The sequence below is a fragment of the Anas acuta genome, chromosome 13 (genome assembly GCF_963932015.1).
Source record: "Anas acuta chromosome 13, bAnaAcu1.1, whole genome shotgun sequence".
Classification (NCBI taxonomy): Eukaryota; Metazoa; Chordata; class Aves; order Anseriformes; family Anatidae; genus Anas; species Anas acuta.
Window position 1 is genome coordinate 11091363 of NC_088991.1, and position 25728 is coordinate 11117090.

The window sequence follows — 25728 nt, forward strand, 5'->3', positions numbered from 1 at the left end:
TGTGGGACAGGCAGCCAGCGATGCACCATTTCCATTCTATTTATTTACAAGACTTCCATGCTGCCTTGCAAGGCACGCCTCGTGGCCCAGCTGCATGCAGAGCTGTGCTCAGCACTGCAGCTCCCATTCAGCCCCTCACAAAGCTGAGATAGCACCTGAGCCTGCTGGAAATCTGCTCAGCGTGACCATCCCCATGGGACACCCCTTCACATGCCTCCGCTCACCCTGCTCTGCCCAGCAGCGGAGAGCTGTCAGCCCCAGCTTCCCCTCCCTGCGCCTCCTCCATCTCAGGTTTTGCAGAGGCTTTGCTCCCTCTCTCCTCCTCGCTGCATGATGTATCCACAAAGCAGAGGTGAGAGCAACATGTGGAGCAGCAGGCACTCACACTCCAGAGCTGCTTCCCCATGAGGAGAGGGGACGGCTCTCTCAGGGGCTAGGAAAAGCCCCAGAGAACAACGAGGAGCTTACCTGGGGGCCTCACATGCTAAAGTGACAGTGCATCCTACCAGCTACTGAGGACAGGGCTGTTGGCATACATCTCTAGGCAAGAGGAAGAGACTGATAACTACAGTATTTTCTGAAACCCAGCAGAGACCCCAAAACAAAAAAGATGTAAGAGGACACAACAGTAATCAGCTGAAATGTTGGCACAAGAGAGATGTGGATGGAGGAAGGTGTTTCCTGTAGAACCCCAAAGACAATAAATGCAGTGATATATGAGTGTACAGAGCACACATTATGCCCGAAGTGATACTCTTACAAGTGTGCTTGTGCTCATTTCGGAGACAGTGGTACTGTGTCGGACCAAAAGTCATCACACATTAGTGTCCTGTCTCCAGCACCAGTCAAGAGAACAGAATGGAGAAATATAAGAAAAAATGGGGTCTTTGTGTTGCGATACTTTATTCTGCAGCTGTTTCAGGCTTAATGATCTCCTGAGCCAGAGCTGATACATTCTTAATTGGAGATGCTCAGTTTCTCTTCTGAGAGTTTATCTCATCTCAGAATATCTCAGCCTTTGGTACCTGCAGCCTTGTGGTAGGTAGTAAATTCTACAGTTTAGCTCTCCACTGTATTTACATCACTTAAAAATAGGTACAGACCAGACTTACTCTTATCTGATTCCCTGTAGTGGCTGTATTAAGTCAGTAAGTAATCATAACCCTGTGCTACTTAAGCTTACAGAGTCTCACACTTTTCGATAGTTGAGGGTTACTGAGCAGTATACAAAAAAGTAAATATTCAAAAATAGTATGAAGGCTCTGACAGAAGTGGGAAGCAGCAAAGGGGAAATAACTTTTGCACAGGTTAAAAACAAAACAGCTGTACAATGAGAGTATCTGACTTTCAGCAGCAGGTTGCTATATAAGAACAGATTGAGGGCAAGGTAATGGAAAAAACTTTCCACAGAGCCTATGGAAAAAGCATGAGGTCAGGTACTTAGCAGTACTGTGAAAGGTGTAGGCATAATGTGGAAAACACAGTCCTCCGAGTCGTAAAAGGGGAGGGACTAACAGGAAAGGAGAACCACCCAAGGATGCAGATGCTCCTGCTACATGGCAGGAGCTCCAGCTTCCAACAGAAAGTCACCTAAAGCATCCCTCCTGAGCAGGCTGCTTCATGAACCCTCAGCACAGCTGCTGGAAGATATGGGTCACTGGCAGGTTGGGGCAGATTGTTTTTCTGTCCTGTGACCTCTACAGCCCCCAGTACTAAATATTACCAGAGGCAGAAGTCTGCATCCTTGTTACAGGCTACAGTGGACTCAAATCTAGAAATGGTGTGAAATACTATGTGAGAAAGGACCAAATCTTTGCTCAGAACACTATTTCCAGCAATATGAATCTCTCCTGTGCTTAGTCCATCTTTGTGTACGACAAACAGCTGGTACCTTTCTGGGGGGAGTTTTAAAAGTGAAGGTGACTACTGCAGGCTGCTAGCATTCCACCAAACACTCGTAAGGTACTGTAAGCAATGAGGGGGATAAAAGAGGCTTTACAGCTTACCTCTGACACTAGCCATGCCACTTCACTTTGTCCCCCATTTCCCCTCCACCCCTGACTTTGATAAATCACCTCCTTTTGGAGAAGTGACCAAATAAAAGTCCTACCCCATATAAGAAAATGACATATGGTCTCCTTGTCCAAGATCATAAAAGAACATTAGGAAAGCCAAGATGCTCCAGAAAGAGGGAGAAAAATGAAACATCTGACTTAGTAAAAACCAAGCTGCCACTGCCAGAGACTAATGAACAGTTTGTTGGCTTCGACTTCTTTGATGATTAAACACCAGCTCCTGTTCCCGTCATTCTTGGGAGAGAAATTAAAGGACAAAGCAGTCCTCGAGTATGTTTCATTTTAAGGAGGTGTTAGGGGAAATAAGAGTTATTTTTAAGGGGAGCCTTAAACAATGTGCCTGCAATCAGTTGAAAGGAATCAGAGCTGTGTAAAACGTACAGGACAATACGGGAAGGACAGAGCAAGGTGTCCACAGTCCTTACTTAGCAAGCTTGTTTTAGAAAACTACTTTGCCCTCCTAATGGATTGTCCATTTCCACGTAGATAAGACAAATCAATGGGTTCTAGACCTTAACAAGCACCAGTTAATCTGACAAACACACGATAGCAATCTTTCCAGCTCCAAGACAGCACAAAGTCTGCTTTAGATCCTCACCTTTGCCTAGGGCAGGAGGCAGCAGCTCTTGTACTTACTGTGCTTTTCATAGGGAGAGTATTCTGCCAACATTCTGCTTTTATTCTGCTTTTAATTTATCTTCTGGTGCAAGCCAGTGCCTGATTTACAAGTCTGAAGTTCTGCTTGACAACTGTTATACATAAAGCGACAACTATTTTAGATACTGACCTTCTCCTTATGCTTCAGCTTAGCAGGTGAGAAAACCAGAATCTCCTTCCACATCTCTTAATTTCAAATACCCAATTGTCCACCTGACCTGGGGAGCAGGAAAACCACCTTGCACCCACAACCTGTCCACAGTGCAAGGGGACAGAAATATGACATGCTGTGCCCTCCTGCACAGCAGGTCTTTGTGCTCTTGAACTCATTTTCTTTAGGACCTCAGAAGAACTTTGCATGGAGATGTTTCTCCTCACTGATCTGATCTACTTTTGTAGTAATTTGCATGTGTTTAATTGCTGAATGCATGTCCAGAAACTGGGACATATCAGCTGTATCCTCCACAACTAGGGGTGTGAAAGTGAAGTGTTATCTTGTTGCCCTATTTCTCTCCTGCCATGCCCCATCTCTGCAGCACCTGGACTGGTGCTGGTTCCACAGATGTCAGACAGGACATACCTAGCTGGGTCCTTTGCCTAAAGGGGGTTGGCCTGCCCATGACAAGGCTTTCAGACTTCACAGCCTGTGTATCAAAGCCCCATCTGAGCACAGAATAGCACTGTATGTTGTCTGTTTAACAGCCCCATTCGAGCTGGATGCAGAGGTTGAAAGGAGAAAGTCAGAAGACTACAGCATAGCACCTGCTGGGAGAACAACAACAAAAAAACAGCAACCTCATTCAGTCGTACAGGCAGCAAACCCAAAGTCACCACCTGCAGCATGCCATCTTCCTTGGGCAAGACCTTAACACCATTGCCAGGCAGTTTCTATTCTTAAGCCCCAGAATCTCTGAGTTATTTCATATTATTTCGGCTGGTCTGGTCTCTGTGCTCAGTTCCACATGAGCTAGTGGCTGGGCAAAACCCAGAGCCTGTTCTACTCCCAAAAGCAGGATGGTTTGGTCTCCCCGTTTCTGAGTCACCAGCCAGCTTTCACTCCAAATCTCATCATAACTTGAGAAGTTGTCCTCTTTCACGGTGAGGAGTCACCGAACGAGAGGTGGTCAGATTCATGCTTGGTGCCTATACCTTCCCACGCCAAGCCAGCGCAGAAGGGCTTGCTTTGTCCAGGTGGCTAACTACTGCCAGAGAAGCAAGGTCACACCTTCAAAGTTCAGTATCTGATGCATGAGTTTGACTAATTTTCAGGCAGAAAATCAAAAGGATATTGCTTGCACAATCAAAATTACATTGATAGATGGTCTGGAAACTGGTAAGGACTCCTTGTAGTACATGGGGGAGCTAAAAGCAGGTAAGATGCTCACTTAAACCAGAAGGGAGCTCAGACAAGTCCCTACCTGAGCAATTCCTTGCAGGGAAGAGACACATTAGAGAGGTAACTGGCTTAGGATACTGTAGGGAGGGCAGCAAGCTGCTGTTTGTCTGCACTATTGTGATATGCTACATATTTACCTTCTGCACACCCACAAACCATGGAACTGTGCTGGTGCCTGTATCCCACCCCTTCTTCCATTTCCCACCCAGCTTCCCCCAGCCCATCTTTTTTTGCTTACCAGGCACTACCCTTTCTGCCTTACAGCATCTGTTTCCAGTGCCCTGCTGCATACACATATGGGCGTATCTAATATACAGCCATTAAAGCTCAAAAATATGTTTTTAATAATCATTTGTATTTAATTAAACATGCAACAACTAGCCTATTAAGCTAAATTAAATTTGAGTGAGATGTTTAAGCAGTGACTAGTGAAGATATCAGTTTCTAAAGCCCTCAAAAGGCTGGGGGAAGAAAACTGGATTATGCCAAGTGAAAAGTGACTCTGGAAGACCAGTGATGCTCCCTAAACCCTTTCAAAGGCCTCTGCACATACCTTCAGAGAATTTTGTAGTGACTTTCTTACATCTTGCCTGCTGAGAAATGCTCACTTCAAGTGGTGAACACTTTATAGGCTTCTATCAGCGGCAACATGGTAACAGAAAAATGTGATTTCACTAGAATATTCCCAGAACTATTTTTTTTTTTAATGAAACATCCTTTTCACCATCTTGCCAATGGTTTTACTGGACACCAATCTAATCACGCCCTACTCCAGACAGGAGAGGTCCTGCAGCCCTTCACATAGACACTGATTGCCAGAGACTGGATGAAGTGAGGCTAGAGGAAAGGGAAGTAGAAAAGGAGACTTCAAAATCCTTTAATGGACTTAGAAACCCACTGGTATTAGGTACTCTAAAATAACACCCCTGTGCATCTGTTCCAACTCAATGTTAATTTGACACAGAGTAGCTTGATCAACAGGTTAGAAAATGGTGTTAGTTTCCTTTAAAAAGCCCAAGCATTTGATCTTGTAAAGGATGACCAAGCAGGTAAGGTGGTGTGGAAATGGTACAGGAAATAGAGAGCCCCAGTAGTCTTGGGTTAGTCTGCTTTTGGCTGAGCCAGGGTAAAGCCAAGGGAAGCAGAGTGCCACCAGCAGCACTGCACACATTTTGGCCTATGCCATCATTATGCCACTTTATTTGTTCAGGTCTTGGCTGGGGGAACATGAACCTGATGGACGGGTGCAGTGCAGCTGACAATAGCATTCAAAATACAGCTGTATGAAACACTCCCAATCCTGCTGAATAAGTCAAGTTTATTACAGGACGCAGGAGTTAAAGAAGAGATTTCAGCAGGCTGTGGAGGTCCACAAGCAAGCAGACTTTGACTTCACGGCCAACTGGATGGCGGAGAACAAGCTGCAGTCCTTGTCCATGCTGAGTGAGTGCTCTCTGCAGTACCAGGACCAACAGTCCTGGAGCCAAGGAGCTCTATTTGCAGAGCTGGCTGAAAGTTATTGGCAGGGAGCCCATGTGAGCTCGGTAAATAAAGTATCCAGATAATAAAAATACCCGAAGGCACTGTTTAATTTTTCTGAGGGTTCTGATACAGCCAGCAATATTGAGAGGGAACAAATCTTGCAGACAGGAATGGGAGCACAGAGCAAAGCCAGCCTTCCAGAAGAGAGGAAGACAAGACACCTCATAGGTCTGATGGCTCACAGCCTCTACAGCTACATACCTGACACTCATTTACAGAGGGGAACAGCTGAAGAGGGTCAGTGCTTAGGAACCAGATTGGGCTCCAGAAAAACCAGGATCAGACTGCAGATGATGTGTTATAAACCCTTAAGTCTGCTTGAACCTCAGTTGAAAACTCTTGATGGATAAAAGGGTCAGTACGTTGTGTATCCATGACCTAGGAATGCAAAGGTTTTATCAGGGAGATAAAAGCCATGAGTTGCCTTCCCCTGCAGTCACACTGAGGTTAAAGGAGATCTTCTGGTGGTAGGTTGCTGCAGTGAGAGGGAGATGAAGTCCAACCTGAAAGCTGTGAACATGCTTTGGGTTTGCTTCCCTCTTCACTAGAGCCTCATGTGAAGCACCCTACAAAGAAGGGGTGAGGGATGCATCACAGAACCATAGAATCATAGAACAGCTTAGGCTGGAAGGGACACGAAAGCCCACCCAGCTCCAACCCCCTGCCACCCACTGAATCAAGTTGCCCAGGACCTCATCCAACCTGGAATAAAAGTGTACACCCCAGCCTGGTGACCCATTGCACCCTGGCAGCCAGCTGCACGTGCCCTGCATGCAGTGATGTAGAAGGGAGCAGGGGCTGGAGGATCCTTTTACTTCTTCCTCTGCCCTTTTTCTGTCTGGAACTGTCCTGAGTCTGCTTGTGCCAGGCCAGCAGGGACTGCCCACATTTCATCCCACGTGCATGTGCTGACTCCTTCCCCAAAACGATCCCTTTCATTTGACTAGAGGGCCTTTCTGGGTCTCCAAACAGCTCAGCAGATCCTCTCCCTTTCACCATCCTTTTTCCTTGAATGTTCATTTTTCTCTGTAGCCTAGCAACTCAGCACAGACTCAGAATATTAACAGCTCCTGTCCCCACACACGATCTTCTCCAGAGGCCTGAAAATTGTGATAGCAGAAAGGCAGATAGGGGTAGGAGCAAGCAGGAGAGATGTAGGGAGCAAGCAGGGAGCCTCTACCAGCATTCAGAAACAGCAAAGCTATTCAGCTGCCGTATCTGCCACCTTCACTCAACATGTACATAGCATAGAGCTATATATAGCCCCATTTATTTACATATTCAAATAGCAACACGACATGCACGCACTTGTATTCCAATCTAGGTTCTATATTGAGGTGCTGGCACTCTTGCGCACGTACACTATTGCTGCACGCTTTAAATGTATATATGACAAGATGTCAGCAGGTCAGATCCTCAAGGTCTAATTCAGTTTTCAATCAAACCAGACAAAGCTCTCACTTGGGGGAAGATACTTTAGCATTCTGCAGTAATCCTCTCCAATGCTGCAGCATTGCTATTGAAACAGGTGGCCATTTGGAACACTGCTCTCAAATACATGCAGCTTTTAAATATATATATAAATATATATATAAAGGCTGTGGGAGTTCCGCCTGTGTAAAAACCTGAATAAAAACCTAAGCAGAAGAAAAAGTCATTTTTATCCTGGACAAAGTTTTCTGCAGTAACAATTCTAACTACTACAAGAATGCTGGAGTGCAAACCGAAGAGGTTCATACCACCACCATACACTGACATGTTCAGATCTAAAGATAACTTGGCTGATACAGGAACAGATGGAGCACTGCAATACATAGCACTGTTCAGCTGAAAGCGTGCTGCAAGCCATATAGCCATGGATTCTCATCCTCTCCAATATGACTTCTTTCCTGCTGTGGGGTGGAGTCATCTACGACATGCAGAGTGAACTTAAGTCTCTTCAGTGAAAGCTCAGAAATATTCTCGCTGGGGAAATCACCTAGCGAGCCAGGCATTTGGACTCTCTCAGTACTGGAAGCAGGGTTGACTCAGCCCTCCTGAGGCTCAAACTTGTGATACTGGGGCACTTGCAGAGCTGCTCCTTAGGGAAAACAACATCATGGAAAGATGTGCAGGGGGGGTGCTTACTTAAATAAGCACATCAATGTTTATTCTCAATAAGCATTGCCACCATGTTTTAATAGTGCTGAAAAACCCTGGGTTTAGGCTAGAAATCAGCCAGTCCATCCAACAGCTTGCCCATAGCCAAGGATTTCCAGTTATGCAGATAAAAGGCTTCCTGCAAACCCTCCCATTAAGCTATCCTGTGAATGCTACAGGATTTCTAGGAGGAAATCAGCATGGTAGAATAGAAAGCCTCAGGGGGAAAGAGTCATACTCCAGTCCAGCAGTTCCTAGTCTGTCTTCAGCTGAGAGCTTGTTTCAGCAAGGTTTCCACAGCTCATTATCGGCTGATCTATGTCCATATCAAAACAGTACAATCCAACCAACAAAAATATTTCATTCAAGGACATCATTAAGAACCAAGACATCAGCACCCTTCAGCACAAACACAGGGGACTCCTCTGCAGGAGAAGCTCTAAAGCTGTCCCCTGTCACACAGAGCCACCTCCCCACAGGACTGCTGCTTTACCTGACTGCCCTCTGCTACACACCAAATCTGATACCTCCATCTCAGAAGAAACTGCTGGCTCTTTGTGAAGATGCTGGCTTTCTGCTGGCCACTGTATTTGAAGAGATTGTGTGGTGATCTTTGGGTTGTTACTTAGCAACTTGACTCTAAGATGTAGTGAATTTACTGGGCTGCCTCTGCAGTTAACCAGCATCAAGACCAAGGACACAGGGAGAATTTTGTCACTGGAATAGGATAATCTCCAAAATATTATGGAAGGCGCAAGATTTTTCCCTTCTACAAGTTGCCAGAAATGCAGTAAATATTGACATGAGTCACACTGACCTATTTTCTAGTTTAAGCCAGGCCAATCTCTTCATAACCAATTTTGGGACCTATAAATGTGGAGTACTTTGGACTCATTCACAGTAGTTTGCTTTTTTCTCAGTTGTTTTGTACAAGAACCCCACCCTCTTGTGGAAGGACTATCCCTGTCTTTGGGGCAGAAAGGAGACCACTGATTGTTTGAATTTCAGTACTTGTTCCCACATCCCATCACAGAGTACAGCTGCCCTGAGGTCTGGTACTTTGCTTGTCCTCATGTACTATGTTAGTACAAGGGATCTTTTCAGCACAATCAGGGGGATATCTGTTAAAATATAATGTGATATGAACAGATATACACATCTTGGCTTTTTAGACTGTATTAGTGCTGAGCCCCAAGCCTTGTGTACAGAACTGCCACCATTTGATTTTCCAAGCAGCCACCCAGTGCATTACAGAGCTGCACTTGAGGACTTGAAGCGACAATAGCCTCATGACCTAAGTAGCACTGAAGCCATGATTGGCAGCAGAAGGCACAGACCATTGCCAGCTCTGAAGAAACCTATCTCAGCCACATGCTTGCAATATCTTAACTCACAGCACACACAAGCCCCCAGCATATGAAGAAAAACAACACTATCCATCCGTACCAGCACAAAATCTAGGGATCTCACTGTAAATCAGAGCTGTACCATTCTCATTATGCCACAGTATGAGAGCCTGGCCCTTCTTCAGCACCAAGGCACCACTGCATCCTCTGCTATGTGCAGTACCTCAGGAGCCTACAGCAATCCTACAGCCTCTGCTGTACCATGACAGCACACCACCCATTAAGCTCAGCACTAAGAGTGTCTTAATTTTCAAATATCTTGGCAGTCTTCGATATTCAGCAACCTTACATACAGTGTATACACACACACACTTCAGACTGTAGTGTCATGGGCCTGGAGATACCTGAGGCTACAGAGAAACAGTTATAAGCGTGACAGGACACTCATTGCTGTATTTCATAACATATAACTGCAGAAGCCTCTAACTGTAGGGTGTAAATGCTTTAACCTTTGTTTTAAGACCTTTTGATGTCCAGAAACATAGAACAGACTGACTAGAAAATATCTGTATGTAATTTTTCCATTGAAAAAAATATGTCAACAATTTTAGTTAAATAAAAACTATCAATATATTTGAAGAGAACACATGGTAGTATAAATGTTGCTAGCAGAAACCTCTCCTTAATAAATAAATCTTGTTTTAAAAAACTCAAGATATCCATATCAATGGAAAATCCTTTTCAGAAACATATTGCAGCAAAGGTGTTTCCTGCCTGCTATTGCAGACACAGAGGGTCTACCTGAAATGGATCAAAGGCCAAGAGCTGTGTCCATGAGCAAATAGCTTAAGAAATCGCTGTGTAGTGCAAAGACTCTCATACTGTGTCTGTCCATTCACACTGACTTCTTTCACCAGCTATGCCTACCAGACAGCAGACAATAAGTTATTAGTGTGCATTGGTTATAGTGAAGTGAGATTCAGCTAGGCAGTGCATATTCATACTCCAGGGAAAACAGAACAGCAATGCCTTATCAGGACAGATTCCTTTACAAAGGCTATTTCAAACATTCCTGATGGAGAGAAAATTTGACATAGTGAAGAGTAGTGCCCAAGTGATGATGGCATAACCAGTTGTACCATGATCTTTCCTGGTCAAGAACATCTTTACACACCCAATCCATCTTGTCCTGTGTTAAAAGGCAATTTAAAACACCTAGTGCTCAGCCTTCAGACTTCTTGGGCATAGTTTACTTCTCTCCTGATCAGGGATAACTTATTTTCTTAACATGACAACTGTTTTCAAACAAGCTTTGGGAAGTTGGTAAATAGCAGACATGCTTCCTTCTGTAAGCCCCCAAGTGACCAAGTACAGCACACCAGCATGAGCACAGTCACTCCCACAAGACAGCAACGTGGCAAGAGGTGATGATACAGGAATAGGAGGTAATGAAGCAAAACATCAAGGTGCACTTTGCCAAGTATTCTGCACCAAACACTAACCCGTCTGTACTGCAGGCTGTCCCCCAGCAAAAGGTATCACCCATCCTGCAGGTATCGTTCATTTAGCATGTTGTATATTGCAGCAGACATTTCTATTTGGAAGCCTTGTTTCTTACACTAGCCCTCTACAATAATTCTCTTGTAACTTTTCAACTTGTCACCAGGTTTATAAAACTTTAAAGCTAGTGCTATAACAAACTGAAACAATGTTATTGCAGATGTAGGAGAGCATCTTGGGATGAATAAATTATAGGAGCCACAAAGAAATCACGACGACAAAGGCTGCGTGCTCCAAGCTGTTTATGGCATGCAGAAACGCAGGGGGGAGCAGGTTTAGGACTGCACAGATCATAGGGCAGGAAAATTGAAGCGTTATGAAGGGTAACCATCTCTTATTTTAAATGCATAAAAAACTTCTGGTTGTTTTCTTTATTGAAATAGTTCATTATTGCTTGAAGGGAGTCTGAACAGTCTGATACTGGAAAAATATGTCCGCAAAGATTAGAGAGACAAGGCTGCGGCTGGAAGCACCAACCTCTACACCCACCATGCAGCCAGTGCAGTCCACCCTGAACAGGCCAGTCCTCAGCTGTCCATTGAAGAGGCATACAGGGGAAGACTTCCAGCTCCTTCTGAAGCAGTTGGGAGTAGATACCATCAGAGCTGGATCCAGCAAAGCAGGTTGCTTGACCCAGAGCACCGAGCTGATGGTGAGTTTAGACAGCATTAAGGCCACATACCACAAGGACCAAAATTTACATGTTTCTCCAGCTGCAGTGACTTGAGCTCCAGACTGACAGCACTTCTCATTCTCCTGGTTCAGAAGTACTGCTAGACTCCTCAGTAACTGGACACCAGAGTAAGAGGTCTGAACATAGTACTGAGCACCAATATATGTGACCAAGCATCTGTAAATAGCTGCACATTGTTGCACACTTACAACAACTCAACCACCTGTAGCAAAATGGCATTTGCCAGATAAATTATCCAGCCTATTTCCTTAAAGGAGAACTGGGAGATACCATTCTTCCTTGCTTAGCATATCATCTAAGCTACAGAACATCACTGTGACGATATTTCTCCTTTCAGTCTGCCTTTAAATCCTCAGCTTGCAAATTTGTACAGGATCTGAAAAGTCTCCAGCTAGGCCTTTCATCTTCGTGGAGCAGCACTTCCCAGAGGGTCTGCCAGTCAAACGTGCCCTCCCCAATACCTGTTCGGCCTGGCCCCTGGCATTCTTTCCCAGGCATTTCAATTGATGTCACTGATCTTGGCTCAGCAAATAATCCTGCTAATCACTGACAAGAACAGAGGCTGCAGCTCAGCATTGCTTAGCAGGGCTAAGAGGAGTACACAGCAATAAAACATTACTTGAGCAAGTGAGCTTGGAAATATGGCTGACCACACAGGCAGCAGCTGCAGTGAACAAGGGGTCTTTTTATTAAATAAAAGCAGTAACTCTGGTTCCTCATCATTGGGAGATCATTACAGTGCACCTAGGAACCTCCTTTAACCTGACACGTCTCCACTTGCACTATACCATGGCATGGCACTGGGGCATGGCCCTCAAGGCGGTGGAGAGGCATTGCCTTTGTAACAGCAAGGCACCAGGACACACTGAGCTTGTACAGGCAATTGCAATGCATTCCGTGTATCAGTGTCTGGGAACCTCCAGTATAAAGACATAGCTGCATTGCCTTAGCAGAGAGCCCTGTAGCCTCCGGGACTGAAATGTCACCACATCATTTTGGCAGTACAGTTCCCATGGGAGTGGAGGCAAAGAGTGCTGCTTAGATCACGGATGGAGCTGTATTCCTCCACAGCACCGTGTCCAGCTGGACTCCCATGGAAAACAACTTTTTGAATCATGCAGTGGCAAGTCCCTGGCAGCACTTGTTCCCCACCATCACGCAGCCAGTAGGTGCCAGGAAGCCCAGCGATGGGAGAGGTGGGGGCTCTCCTCTGCCTGCCCAGCCCCAGGGCCATTGTTCCAGAAAGGATGTCTGAGGATTAATTAATTATCCTACAAGGGGCAGTAAGTAATAACACTCCTTGTGGAACAATAGAAGCTATTTGGTTGCCGTGACAACCCAGCTCCACTTGTGTGCCTTTAATTTATTCATTGCACAGTCCCTTCCCCAATCACACACAATGCCAAAAAATGTCTTGTTTTTCTTGCCCGTAACCATGTCCAGAGCAGGGGTAAGACAGCCCTTTCCCCAGGGCATCTGTCACACAAAAGAACAATGCACATAAATCTCTGCAGCCTGGAAACTTGCATCACACAAGAACTCTTCCACTCCCTGTTTGTTCTTTAAGATGATTCTGATTTTTTAACCCCTTTTGAAGATGCCCATAGATCTTGACCTTGAGTAGCCTCCCAAACTTACACATGAAGGATGGCTGGGAGATTGTGCTTGTCAACTTGTACAGAAGGCCAGGAGAGATGAGAAAAGCATGGAAGTGATGTGCCATAGCAGCATCAACAGGAACATGGCATAAACTCAGAGTACCTAGAGCCCAGCCTGATTATAACAAAGCCATGACTACCAAAAAAAAAGTGTCCATCAACAGTGCTGCCTGAACCCTGTAATACCCAGAACAGCACGTCGTTGAAGGGCCATGTTGGGAAACGTTCTCCTCTGCATACCACAATGATGTGGATTTCTCCCCAGCCCCAAACACCCTCTTGCCCCAGGAATTTGGGGTAGGGGAAAACAAGGTGTTCACCAGAAAGGGGAGAACGTGGCTTTCATGAGGAAAGGGTTGAAAGCATTGCTAAGAGAATGGCTACTAGCCCAGGACACAGCATGCCCTGACAACAGGTGTATGGCAAAGAGCTTGAGCAGCCTTTATTAGCCCACACATATCTTCACTTGGAGCTTCATTCTGAACCTGCCTCTGCAGCACCTAGCTCTCTTCTCATGTCTGTAGTGGAAGATAAGGGCAATTATAGCAGGCAAATAGTCTCCAGTGAGGTCTGTGCAAGCTAGGGTCTTAGACTATGCTCCCAGACCCCAAAGTGTTCAGCCTGACTCTAGCAAGGAGGGTGACAGCTCGTTCACCACATGGGAAAATTCGGATCCAATTTGAGACCGGGGGAGGAGGTGACTTAGAGATGAGCTCTGTCCTGACAGGCAAGATAGATGCAATTGGGTTAAGCCATCTGTCTCCTCTAAGCTGAGCCTAACCTCAAGCACAGCTCCCAATGCAATGGGGCCATAGGTCCATACCCAAATTTCTGTATGTTAACACTGAAGTGTAACATGCCATATAGATGATGGTAAAGGTTAGGTGAATGGAGAGTCTGCAATTTGCCGCATGTTCCATAGCTTAAAATAATAAGAAACAGCAAGTATTTGGTAGTGATTTAACCCATAGATCAGCACTGCTCATCTTTATTTTTCCAGTAAGGCCCAGAAGTTTGTTTGATCTCCACTTTCCAAGCCTCTTCTGTATAAGAAAATATAAAAGAAACTGTTCTATATGGGAACCTGAAGACTCATGGTCATCCCTTCAGCTTGTATCAACAGATACATTCAGGAGTTTCAAGCAGTTTGGAAAACAAATTGACAAGTCAGATAATTGTCTCATCTCCCCTCCTCCCCCAGTGCGACAGCAAAATAGCTGGTGGGACAGAGAAACAGGTCAGGAGAGTACAGAATCAGATAAATAGGACAGGAGCACTGGGAGACCAAGGTTTTAATTGGCTCAATGAGCAAGAGCTGTAAACTGGCCTAGGATTCTCCTACATGGGTCTGGAACTGAGGAACAGGACAGCTGCTCCCGATGGTCCCTGTCAGCCTTCCTCCCTTACCCAGCCTCCTGGAAAGCAAAGCAACTTGGAAGAAAAGCCTCTGAGCACAGGAGAGAGGAAGGCAGGGCTAGGTGACAGATTAGTACAATACATGTCCTCTGCTGCGTGCTAAGGGCTTCTGAGAGATAGCACAAGCCCAGATGCAGATCCCATCCATAACCAAAATCCTTAGCAATGGTTTGGGGTAAAATCTGTTATCTGATCAGAGGACGTTTTTCATCAGTGGTATGAAAAGCTCCAGCCTATCAATGACACCCCAAACAAGCAGATCACAATTAGACTCCTTCCCTTCCAGTACAGATCTGGAAAAGGCGATCTTACCACCAGAAAGGATACAAAGCCACTGCCTGCTTTTCAACTCAGGAATCACAGGCTGACTGTAAAACCACTACCGCCTTTGTGTCACTGGAAAAATATAAGAACCTACTTTAAGGAATAAGCATTAATATTTTGGAGAGATCCGTGCAACTAGCACAGAAAGATAAGGGATGAGAATCTGCCCTGCATAAGATACAACTAGCTCCAGAGAGGCCAGCTGAGATTCTCCATCCACAACACCAGACACTAGCTCACAGGAGCATCTCTGGTGGAGACACTCACTAACCCTACTAGAATTTACTTCACCTTTGGAAGCAAACTACAGTCTTTTAATCACATCACAAATACTGCCAGCAAAGGTAAGAGTGTACCAGAGAGGTCCATCATGCCAACCTTGTCTTGCAAAACTTTAATTTTTTTTTTTTTTGAGCCTGGAGCTGGGCTGTGGTGCCAATTGACAGGCAGTCCCAGTGACAAAGGCCAATCAATGGGCAGAAAGAGGAAGGCTCAGACTAAAACCAGTATGCTGAGAAAGAAATTTGGAAAACTCATTTAGTACAGCCTGGTGATGTTTAACTTCTCATCCCACTGCATATGGAGAAATCATGCTTGAATTGCATATGCTTTAGTGAGGAAGAACTGTCTTAAATCAGAGCTCCCATCATCCCTCAGAATCCTGTGTCCAAATCAGAAGAAAAAACACTTATTCAATACCAGACAAGTACCACTCTTCCTCCAAAAGCTTCCCAGCTGCAGGGAAGACCTGCAGAATGAGTTTATGGAAACAGGGAGTAGCTATTCTTTTTTAGAAGGACACCCTAAGATCTCAGGTGACTCCAAGGAACCATTGTCTTGGGTGTGCCTCTCAACCAGAGAGAGGAAGAATAGTTTATTAGGCTTTTTTTTTTTTTAAAAAAAAATTCCTCCCAGACTCACCATGTTGACTTCAGAGATCTGGTCAATGCTGGAGATATGGATGCTCATTCCCACTGTGACAGGGTTACCTGAAACACAAACGGACTGGATTAGAATCATATTCAAGCTCTCCTCTCGTCTGCTATTACAGCATTGACTAGAAATGCTGCGATATGATTTGAAGCAGCCTCACATTCCCCAAGTCTCAAGAATTTCAAAGTCACATGTGCTCAAATGACGAAAGAGGAATAGATTTCTCTAACTCCCAGCTTTATAGACTCACCCCTAGGGGTAGCGCAGACTAAGCTTGATTCTTTAATTCCTGGAAGTTAATTACCCCCTAGTTATACAATTATCTCTGGTTATTCCAAATAACGCCTTCAGAGACATCAGAAAGCTCCCAGAGGACTTGCATAAGGTGTTGCTGATTGACCATACAAAGAACACAGCAATCAAGCCCATGTAACACGTGGGCAGGAAAGATACTCCAAATCACTCCTCCATCACCCTGCCAGCTCTGCAGCACACCGTTTGAAATGCCCAAGTGAGTTTTAATACCCAAGATACCAGACAAGTACAGGAACCAGACCCATGAAGTGAGAAAGCAGCATTTGCACGGTGGATTTTCAGAGCAGAGCTGGGATTAGAGAACAAATTCCCCATTTCACCGTTGGTATCAGGACATCCCACCCCACATCCTGTTGCCCACAGCCACTGGGCTCTTATAGATATCTGTATACAACTTCTCTGGGAAATGCAGATATTCCCTTACCCAGCGACCAAGCTACTCTCACACTGCAGTAAATGCCACTGACTGCAGCATGCAAGATGAGCTTGAAGAGATACCACCCAAGGTTTGTCACAGCCAAACCTATTGCCCTCTTGTCCAAATGCAGCTCCCACAGACAGGCAACAGGACAGCCCCTTTAGCGGGATTTAAGTTGTGTAAAACTATTTGCAAAGATACACAGCAACTACTAAAAACAGCAAAAGACCTCCTGCAGCTTGAGATGGGGTTTCTGAATGCCACCCATCTCTAGTTATCCCCACAGTTCCAAAACCAAAGCACAAACAATCCCACCACAACCCAAGTCCCCCCTTCCCACACGTGCCAGTGGGAAAATGATTCCTTGCAATGCAGAAGTGGAGAGGGAATGGTAAACAACGATGCCACTCAAGGTATTAACTCTTCCATGGACTCATTAGTAGATCTAAGTGCTGAAATATTTGCAGATAATCATGAAATGGCTTAGAAAGTAATTAGGAGATTGGGGGAGAGGGGAGAACCACACAACTGGAAATGAAGTGATTTTTTAATTATGTGTTACCAGAAGTAGGGAAGTAGTGTCATTAGGGCTGCCTTGTGATTGGGTGCACTGTTAACCGAGACCCTCTGCTGCAAATTAAGCAGCATTATCCTTTAATGGAATATGAACAACACTGAAAACATCAGAATCAACAACTGTAATTAGGCCCTGCTATGTAAATCCCCTTAAAGAGGCAGTGCTCTTCTCCAGCACTTCTGGCTCATTGTCAGTGGTACCAGAGAGGGGTGCTCAGGAAACTTTGCAGAGCCTTCAGAAATCCCCATGCAGGGCAGGTTCCTGGCCATCTATTTGCTTTATTCTTCTGCTCATCTGTGACCAGGAAACTAGGTGGGAAAGTAACCACAAGACACCCCAGGAGAGCCGATCATCTTGCATCCTCCTTTGTGCCAGAAGCTGACAGTGGCACCACTGAAGCTCTTCAGGAAGTCTCACTTCTGGTAGTTTGTCTTCTTTTCTGAAGCCAGGGCCCTGTTGTAATGGAAGCCATTGCAGGAGGAAGAACTTGCCACTACCCTGAGGACCTTAGAGACTAATTATCTACAGGAGAAAAGAAGGGCCACATCAGGGCTGCCACAGAGCTGGGGAAAAGCTCACTCCTGAGCCCCTCTGCCATGCAGTATTTCCTCCAAGAGCTGCCCTACTACCTGCTTTATTTCCAGTTTGTCAACACTGGTCATTGTGGTACTGTGGTTAGGTGTCCCTTCCTCGGTGCAAAAAATTAGGTCTCTTCCTCCTACTGTGCAAAAAACCCACTGAACAACTGGACTGGGTGGCAATAACAAGGGAGCCCTGACAGTGGTGATATACAAATATTTGTCAAATTCAGAGTCTATCCAATCTAATCTATCTGTCTAGACATTTGTGCTGTGTTCATCACCATGGTATCTGAGCGCCTGAGGTCATGCAGTGACTCAGTGTCAGAGCCGTGGATAAGATCCAGACCTCCCAGCTCCAAGACAAGTGCTGGAGCAGAGATTGGCCGCACAGCTCCCCATCAGTCTGGGCTCACCTGCACCCAGCTCCCCCACACTGTCAACAATATTCTCAATGGCCCCTCTGGGCACTGCCAACACCTCTGTGCCCCATCTATCACAGCACATGGGAAGCTCTATCACCTGCCTGCAGCCCCTCAAGCATGGATCCGTCAACCTGCAGGCACAAGCACAAGATTGTCATTTAGCACTCAAGATGAAGGTATGCAAAAGTCCTGCCCTTACTGGATTTGCTCTTAGCTTAATTGCAGGAAAGTCATTTCACCTTCTCCATCCTTGTCATGAAGACCAACTTGCAGTCTGTCTCCTCAGAAGAGGGATGAATGCGCACGTACGTACACAGCCAGCAGAAACAAGCTTGCCCTACCTCTTTCCGCAGACCATAGAAAAACTAGACCAACTGGTGCCCAACATTCAGGCTGTAAGTAGTACACAAAATAAACAAAGGACATCAATTCTGCCAATGTTAATAGCCTCAGGCAAGAGGGATACAAAAACTAGGGTATTTAAAATACAGGATAACGTCATCTGTGACTTTGTCCAAAAGGCAGAGCTCTGCATTTGTGGATCTGAAAAGATGCAAAAGAAATCCTGACATTAAAGATCCATGTTTTTTATCTGTACCTTACCAATGTATGCAAACTAGACCTTTTCCCCTCTTAAAGAAAATGTTTATGTGTAGAAGAGTTTTGTAGGCAAGCCCACAAGTGAGGGAGTCTGAGAAATTCTGCCACTTCCACCGGTGAATAGCACCATCACACATCTCCGCTTCTCATCACCACTGGAAAAGTCACCAACATTTTGTCCTCAAAACAGTTTGACGTCTGAAAAATGTACTCAGGGGAAGTTGGAAGGGAAGCAGACAAAGGAGTTATAATAAAATCAGCCCTTTTTCTGCAAGTGATACTTGTCACATACAAAAACAGCCAAGGTAGAGAACAAGTTGTGCTAATCTGCAATATTTTTCCAGCAACTAGTTATTACTTTCACATTTTATTTTATAATGCTTTAAAGCCCCAAAACCTAGAATCATGTTGCTACAGAAGCCATCCTTGTAGCACAACCGCAGAGGAAGGGTCATGCTTCCAAGTCTGGGTCTGTCTGCACTACAGCCAAAGGTGATGGCAACCTGGATCAAGACATCTCTTGCAGATCTCAGCTTGGTAGTTCAGCTGCAGGAAGAAGCAAAGACTACAGCACAAAATTCTGTGTAATAGGTCTCCAGACGCTCACTGCTTACTTGTACAACCGGTCTGCATTAAAGTCCACACTGCCCTCTCTTCACTCCCAACCCAGAAAGTTAAACTAGAGTGAGCTTAGGTTTCTCTGCCATCAGATGTCCAACTGCAATACAAACACAGACAAGGCTCTAAAACAGTGGGCAGGTAAACAGAACTTACATTATATTATCACCTACTAAGACACTCATTTTTATGAACTACAGCCAATGCTTTGAGGAGCCTGGCTCATGCATTTCTGACCACGTGAACTTGGCAATGCTGGCACAGCAAAAGCTTGCAGTTGTTAAGGGACAGGCATCAGCCTAAAGCCTACTTGTTAGCCCAAAATGCAGGAACAAAGGGCTGGCAAGGACTTTGGGAGGTCACACAGACCATAGCCTTCACAGGAGCAGACTACAGACTTAAGACCACCAATACCAGAAATTCCCTAGCTCTCCTGGACAATCTCCTCCTGCATTTCACTGCACTCAAAGCTTTTCTTGAATATCTAAACTAAACCTTCTCCGCAGTGCAAGTATAGTTGATTTTTTTCTCATCATTCCCCCAATGATAGTGAGAGAATAAATCAATCATCCTTCTTTGACAACAGCTTTTATGTACGGAGAAACCATGACATCCTTCTCCCTCCCCCACTAATACTGTCTTTCCTAGATTAAATGCACCTGAGTTCCTCAACCTCTCCTCAGAGGTCATGTTTTCTAGAGCTATAACAATTAGTGCTGTTCTCCTCTGGCCTTTTGCCAATCTGTCTACATCTCTATTTTAAAGCATGGTAGCCAGAAACCAGACACTGAAGCAAAGATGACATGTCACCAGCACAGAAATAAAAAAGCCTCCAATGTATATTTTCCTAAAACCACTTTGGAGAGGCTTCTGGGCATGAATACACCCAAATCCACTACACCCATTCTGAGACCTACTTAATTTGTGCAGGAGATTAGAGATGTCAATGGGACAGCCCCACTCTTGCCATTTGAGTGCAATACATGAAGAAAGAAGGAGTGCAGCACTGTCTTTTGGCTAAGAGAGAAGATCACTCAAAGCTCTATGCATGAGCCCCAGTGTTCCCTGTTTGGAATCTGCCTATGGTATCACTGATCTCCAAGATTCCTGCAATACCATCAAAACTGCCTTAAAGTCTTCTGGTGAATAAACAAAGCCAGTCAGAGAAAAATGAATTTTAACCCACTAAATCTACATATAGAGCAGGGCTGTGCCTCACCCTACAAAGGGGCACAATGCCCATGCATGTTCCTCTTCCCCAGCTCTCCAAAAAAACAGAGGACAGCTGTGGCACTAGAGCCCAGAAACAGCAAGTCCTAGACAAGGTTGCCCTGCATTGGCTAGTAAAAATGTTTCTGCAAAAACAGGGCAGAACAGACAGACATGGAGAGGGCAAGGTTTCCTGGTACATATCTGCTATGGGACTGCAGTGTCTTACTTGTATTTTCACTGATTCCCCTCCCCTTCCCCTAGTCACCATCCCCATCTACCCCCCATTAAGATACTCTGAGGCTTGCCAAAGGCATGACCAGCACACAGACTAATTTCACTCCCAGGACTTTTTCCTTCAGTGTTATTCCTGCTTTCCTGCAGGAGGCGGAACTGTTCAGTACCTACTTGCTCTTTCTGCAGAAAAAGGTTGGCCCGAGCCACTGCCCTTGCTTTGTTCACAGCACTGAACCTCAGGGCAGCCTGGCTTTGTTTACAACTTAAAACCACAGCCCACGTCACTGCTACGTGCAGTGAAGAGTTGGTTATACAAGGGATGACAGACACAGTTAGTTAGGAGGCAAGGTCTGCCAGGTATCAGAGGTGCACGACAGGCCATGTTCAGCTTGCCAGCAGAGGGGCTGCTGCAGGGATGCCGCCATACAACCTCCTAAGAAATCCCACTGCCCTTCCCAAATCATATGCTCTCAGATAGCATTCAGCTCACAGACTAATTATTCCTGGGCCATAGTTTCTTTTAAATCTTCCCAGAAGATAACTCTGAGCCCAGCTTACTGTCTGGGCGCTCCTTCACTGTGGAGGAGCCCACACCTATCGCCCAGCACCATGGGAATGAAAATGCTCCTGTTTTTTCACAACAGAACACTGTAAGAGGAGTTTGCAGATTGCTATCTGCATAATTGCTGTGCTCATAGATCTCAAGAAAGAGCAAGGCTCTGCTACAGCAGTTAATAGGAAACTTCTACAAGATGTCATCCCAGCAGGCAACACAAGTCAAATCATGAAGTTTCCAATAATAACTTCCCCATTCTTTTCCTTCTAGCTTAGGTACAGCATTAACCACAAACTCAGTAAGCATTAACACTGCTGGATGAGCAAGAAGAGTTGACCACATATCATGAGAGCACAAATGTTTTGGGAGCAGCTTTCATCCAGCATCTCTGATTTGTGGTGACATCTGGAAGTGCCAAGTTCAGCAGGGTCTCTTAAGCACCTACGTAAACTTTTCCAACATAATCTAGGCTTAAATATCCATTAAACATCATCCAAACCTTTTCTTCCTCTATTTCATTCTTACTTCTATGACTCACTGCTGACCTCTTCCCCCACCCGCAGCCGATAGCTGTGCAGTAAGCTTGCCAGCCTCAGCACAACAGCCAGAGTTGTCGCACACATCCATCAGATCTCCCACTACCCCTACCGGGTCACTCCACAACATCTGCTGAATTTACAAGAGCAAAAGGGGGCTTTAGGCACTGCAGTACATTACCAGAGATGGTCTCATGGCAAATCAACAACTACTACACTGCCTTCAGGGCTGTGGGGGAACACTGGGGCTGAGTGAGCTCTTGCTACTAAGGAATCTGCTTACTTCGTATGAAGAAAGTGTGTTTTTGAGCTAATAGACAGGGCTCTGATCTCCAGAATATATAGGTCTGGCCACGCCTGCTGCTTCCCCACTGTTAAGCAGGGGCAAAGGGATATCCACCACCACCGATTCAGCTGGTCTCCATGTGGATCTGGCAGAAAACAGTTTCTTCTTCCTGACAGGTTTGCTGCCTTTTGCCATGCTTTCTTAGGGACATAGCTTGGCACGTTTTAAGCCACTGAGCCTCTAACACTAAACAAGATTGTGCCTAACCTTGCCAGGCTCGCCATCCATCCGCATCAGGCCAGACACAGGGTAACCCTGGGTGAGGAGGCTAATGAGGATTTCCAGCCTGCACCAGTCTGCTCTGTGGGACAGCCTGGTTTTTCACTCACCCAGTCAGATGGCTGAACTTGCACTACTCATTGAACAAGAGGGAATACTAGCGACTTCCCAAGACAAATGGGAAGGTAGAACAAGCTCTCGCCAAGACAGTGACATCAAGGGTGGCACGCAAGTTTGATGGAACAGCTAAGGGATAATCAAGCGATATATTTTTCTGAGTCATACTATCTCCTGGCCCTGGCAACTCACAAGCCAGGAGGGCTGGACTAGAATATTTCTTGAGCAGATCTTTGGAATATCCAAACACTGAGGAAGTTGGGGACTTCAGTAAGAAACAGGCTTATCTCTAAGCAAGCAATCAAGCTGACTCTTCAGCAGAGCAGGCAGAACTGACCACTCAAGTACTACCCCATGATGCCCTCTGCAAACACAGGGCTAATGCTGATAAATAACAGCCACAGTTTCACTATGTTGTCTGTCCCTGTAGACGTGAATACAGAAGATTTTCTCAAGCAAGCTGTACCTGCTTGGGAACCAGTGCTGAGGGATCCTTCTGGAGGAACAATGCTCTCCCAATGCAGATGTAATGCTCATTCTGCAACTGTTCCAGGGAAAGCAGAGCTAAGGAGCACAATCTGCAAGGCACAGTGGATTACCTAATCTATCTCATGGGTATTTTTAATGGATTAGTAGGTATTAGAGTGGGATATTGCAAATATCCCATGAAAATTTGGAAGTGAGAGACAACAATCAACTGGCTGCAAGAACAGTGTAAAGGTTGTCCCAGAGGTATTGAAGGATTACAGAGGAAGCTAAATCAAGGTTGATTTTTAAAAGATTGCTGGTAGACAGCTACCCAGGCTGAATAAAAACAAGATCTTAATGTACAGGCTTAAAAATGGAACAAGAAAGTAGACACCAACCCTTACAACATTTGTACTATTGGCAAGCTCAGTTCAGCAAAGCACTTGTACATGTACAGGACTTTCAGTATGAAGAAAAAATCCTGACTTCCCAGAGTTCTCAGTAGAACAGACTGTAGGTCAGCATTCAGGAGACAGACTTTTAAAGCTATTTCACCCTCAGTGATGAGACAGCCTTCCAAAGCCTTCTGTAGGCTTATCTTTTGCCTGGCTGATATACATTTGTCAAGGTTACAGCAAATTGAGGGGAAAAGAAACTGGATATTTGTTCTCATTTACAGACATACACAGCTGTATCACCTTACCTAGCCTGGTAGTTATCAACCTGGCATCACCAGTGGGTCGTGAGCAATCAATTTTTAAAGAACAACCTTACCAAAGCCACCAATTTCCAAGTACAGTCCATCTCTCGACATAGGCAATGCCCAGGCCAGACCACGGCAAGTTTACTTTGCAGGGCCGCCACCACCATTGGTTTCTTTGTTAGAGCAGGGCTGTTGCAGAAGGTAGATCCACATCCAGCCATCAGGAGGTGAGGACAAGCACCGTGTTGCTAGAGCAAGGATCAGTCACCCACCCTTCCCTTCTGGGGACGTTCCTCCATATGTCCTCCAGGGCACACACACAGACCAGATTCCTGGCCTTGCAGTCTACAGAGCAAATTTTTTTTTTTTTTTTTTAATTATTTTTGCTTTTATACCCTTTCCTGCAGAGCTGGACCTTGGAAAAACAGAAGCACCAAGTGCACCAGATTCCTTCAGCTCTCAATCCCCATCAAAACTGGTAGCAGGAGTGCAACAGGGCTTCCCAAACAAGCATATGTTGTAGACCAACAGCAGATCAACCCAAGTCAGGCATTTTTCCTCCATCAGCAACGTGAACCATCAGACCCACACTGACCTCCACAGTTCTCCACCCAAGAAAGCTTGCTCCCTCCCTCCCTCCTACCTACCTTCACCAGGATCCTGGCAAGCCTCTTCCCCTGCAAGTCCTGCCAGCACAGCAGCAGGGCACAGCTCTGCCCACCCAGGGAAGCTATGAAGAACTCAGGAGGAACCCATCCCTTCTGCTTTTATTCAGGCCCCCAGTGCTCAGGTTTTCTGCATCTCCTTGTCACCTCTTGTATTCCCAGAGCCACCTGACTCCAGCTCAGGCAGGCTGGGAAGCCTTTTACACCCTGCTGCTGCCATTTCCTTGTCTTTGTAAGACATGCAGACAGGGGCAGAAATTTAGAAAGAATTGCAGAGACATTAAATATTTTGGACTCCACAAGACAGAGCTAGGCATTTATCCACTAGGTCCAAGCCCAGTGCTGGGACATCTGCAGCTGCCCAGCAGCTGGGAATTCAAAAATAAGTAAAATAAAACAAAAATAAATAAATAAATATTTGGGAAAACCACAGAAGCAGCTACTGCAACCCTCCTGCCCACAACCAAACAGCCCCCAGGCCCAGAGGTGGTACTATATATGTGGGGCATCCCACCCCACCTCGGCCTATTGGGTGAGGCTTCCAGGTGGCACAAAGGTGAGGCCATTTAGTCCTTTTTCCCCCATACAAGCTGACAACCGGTGAAACTTAACTCACATTGCCCACCAGTCTGCTTCCCATCTCATCAGAGGGCTTAGAGCACAGAGGTGTCCTGCCTCACCTCTTCAGCACTGGGCTTTTCTGGCATGTTACTTGTAAATGTCTGCTTTGTGGAGGAGGTTCTCTTTTGTGATACCCTGGAAATACCTCCCAAACAACTGCAGACCAAGGCTGTACTTGAGTATGTGACCTCTCTGGGAAAACACTTTTTCATACATTACCAAATCCCAAGCCATCTAATCCCCTTAGCTGAAAATGAGCCGAACCAAATTAATTTAAATGGGTTAACACAAGCTTCTCTGTTCATATCCAATCTATTACTCTGTCTTGGAAGTATTTGTAACAACAACAACAACAACAATATATCTAGACTTATCATTTTTATCAAAGTGACAACTAGAAGGTGTTTTCCTTTTTACCCTGTTTTCAATTTTTAGTGAGTTAGTCACATGTCCTCATCACTGCTTGTGGACATGTCTTTAAATGATGCCACTATCTCTAATTCCTGGGTTGAATCCAGTTGAAGGAAACACAATGACCAGGTCAGGACACATCAAACTTGTGAAAATAGTGAAATCAGGGCTGGGACATCCCAGGGGAGCAGTGGACAGCCCTGCTGTGGCCACCCTGCCATCCCTCCCACAAGGTGATTTCCTGCTGTTGCTGGGCACGGTCCTTCATCCTCCAACACAGCTCAGAGTTGATGGCTGGGGTCCCCACGGGAGAGTCGGTCATTCCTTTATCATTATCTCTGTCAAGTCCTTAGTGGATATATAGCTTTT

The 25728-nt window shown here is 45.5% G+C and overlaps 1 protein-coding gene across 3 annotated transcripts in view; it reads right to left on the reverse strand.

Annotated features, from left to right (window-relative positions):
* LOC137863712 (gamma-aminobutyric acid receptor subunit beta-4) overlaps positions 1–25728 on the reverse strand; it is a 64911-nt gene that overhangs the window by 24479 nt on the left and 14704 nt on the right. For 2 of the 3 annotated variants that reach the window (XM_068697091.1, XM_068697090.1), the window contains exon 3: positions 15729–15796. In XM_068697091.1, the coding sequence (XP_068553192.1) occupies positions 15729–15796 (68 nt within the window). Of the gene's footprint in view, positions 1–15728; positions 15797–24309; positions 24768–25728 lie in introns of those variants that run through there. The other variant, XM_068697092.1, reaches the window with a different exon arrangement.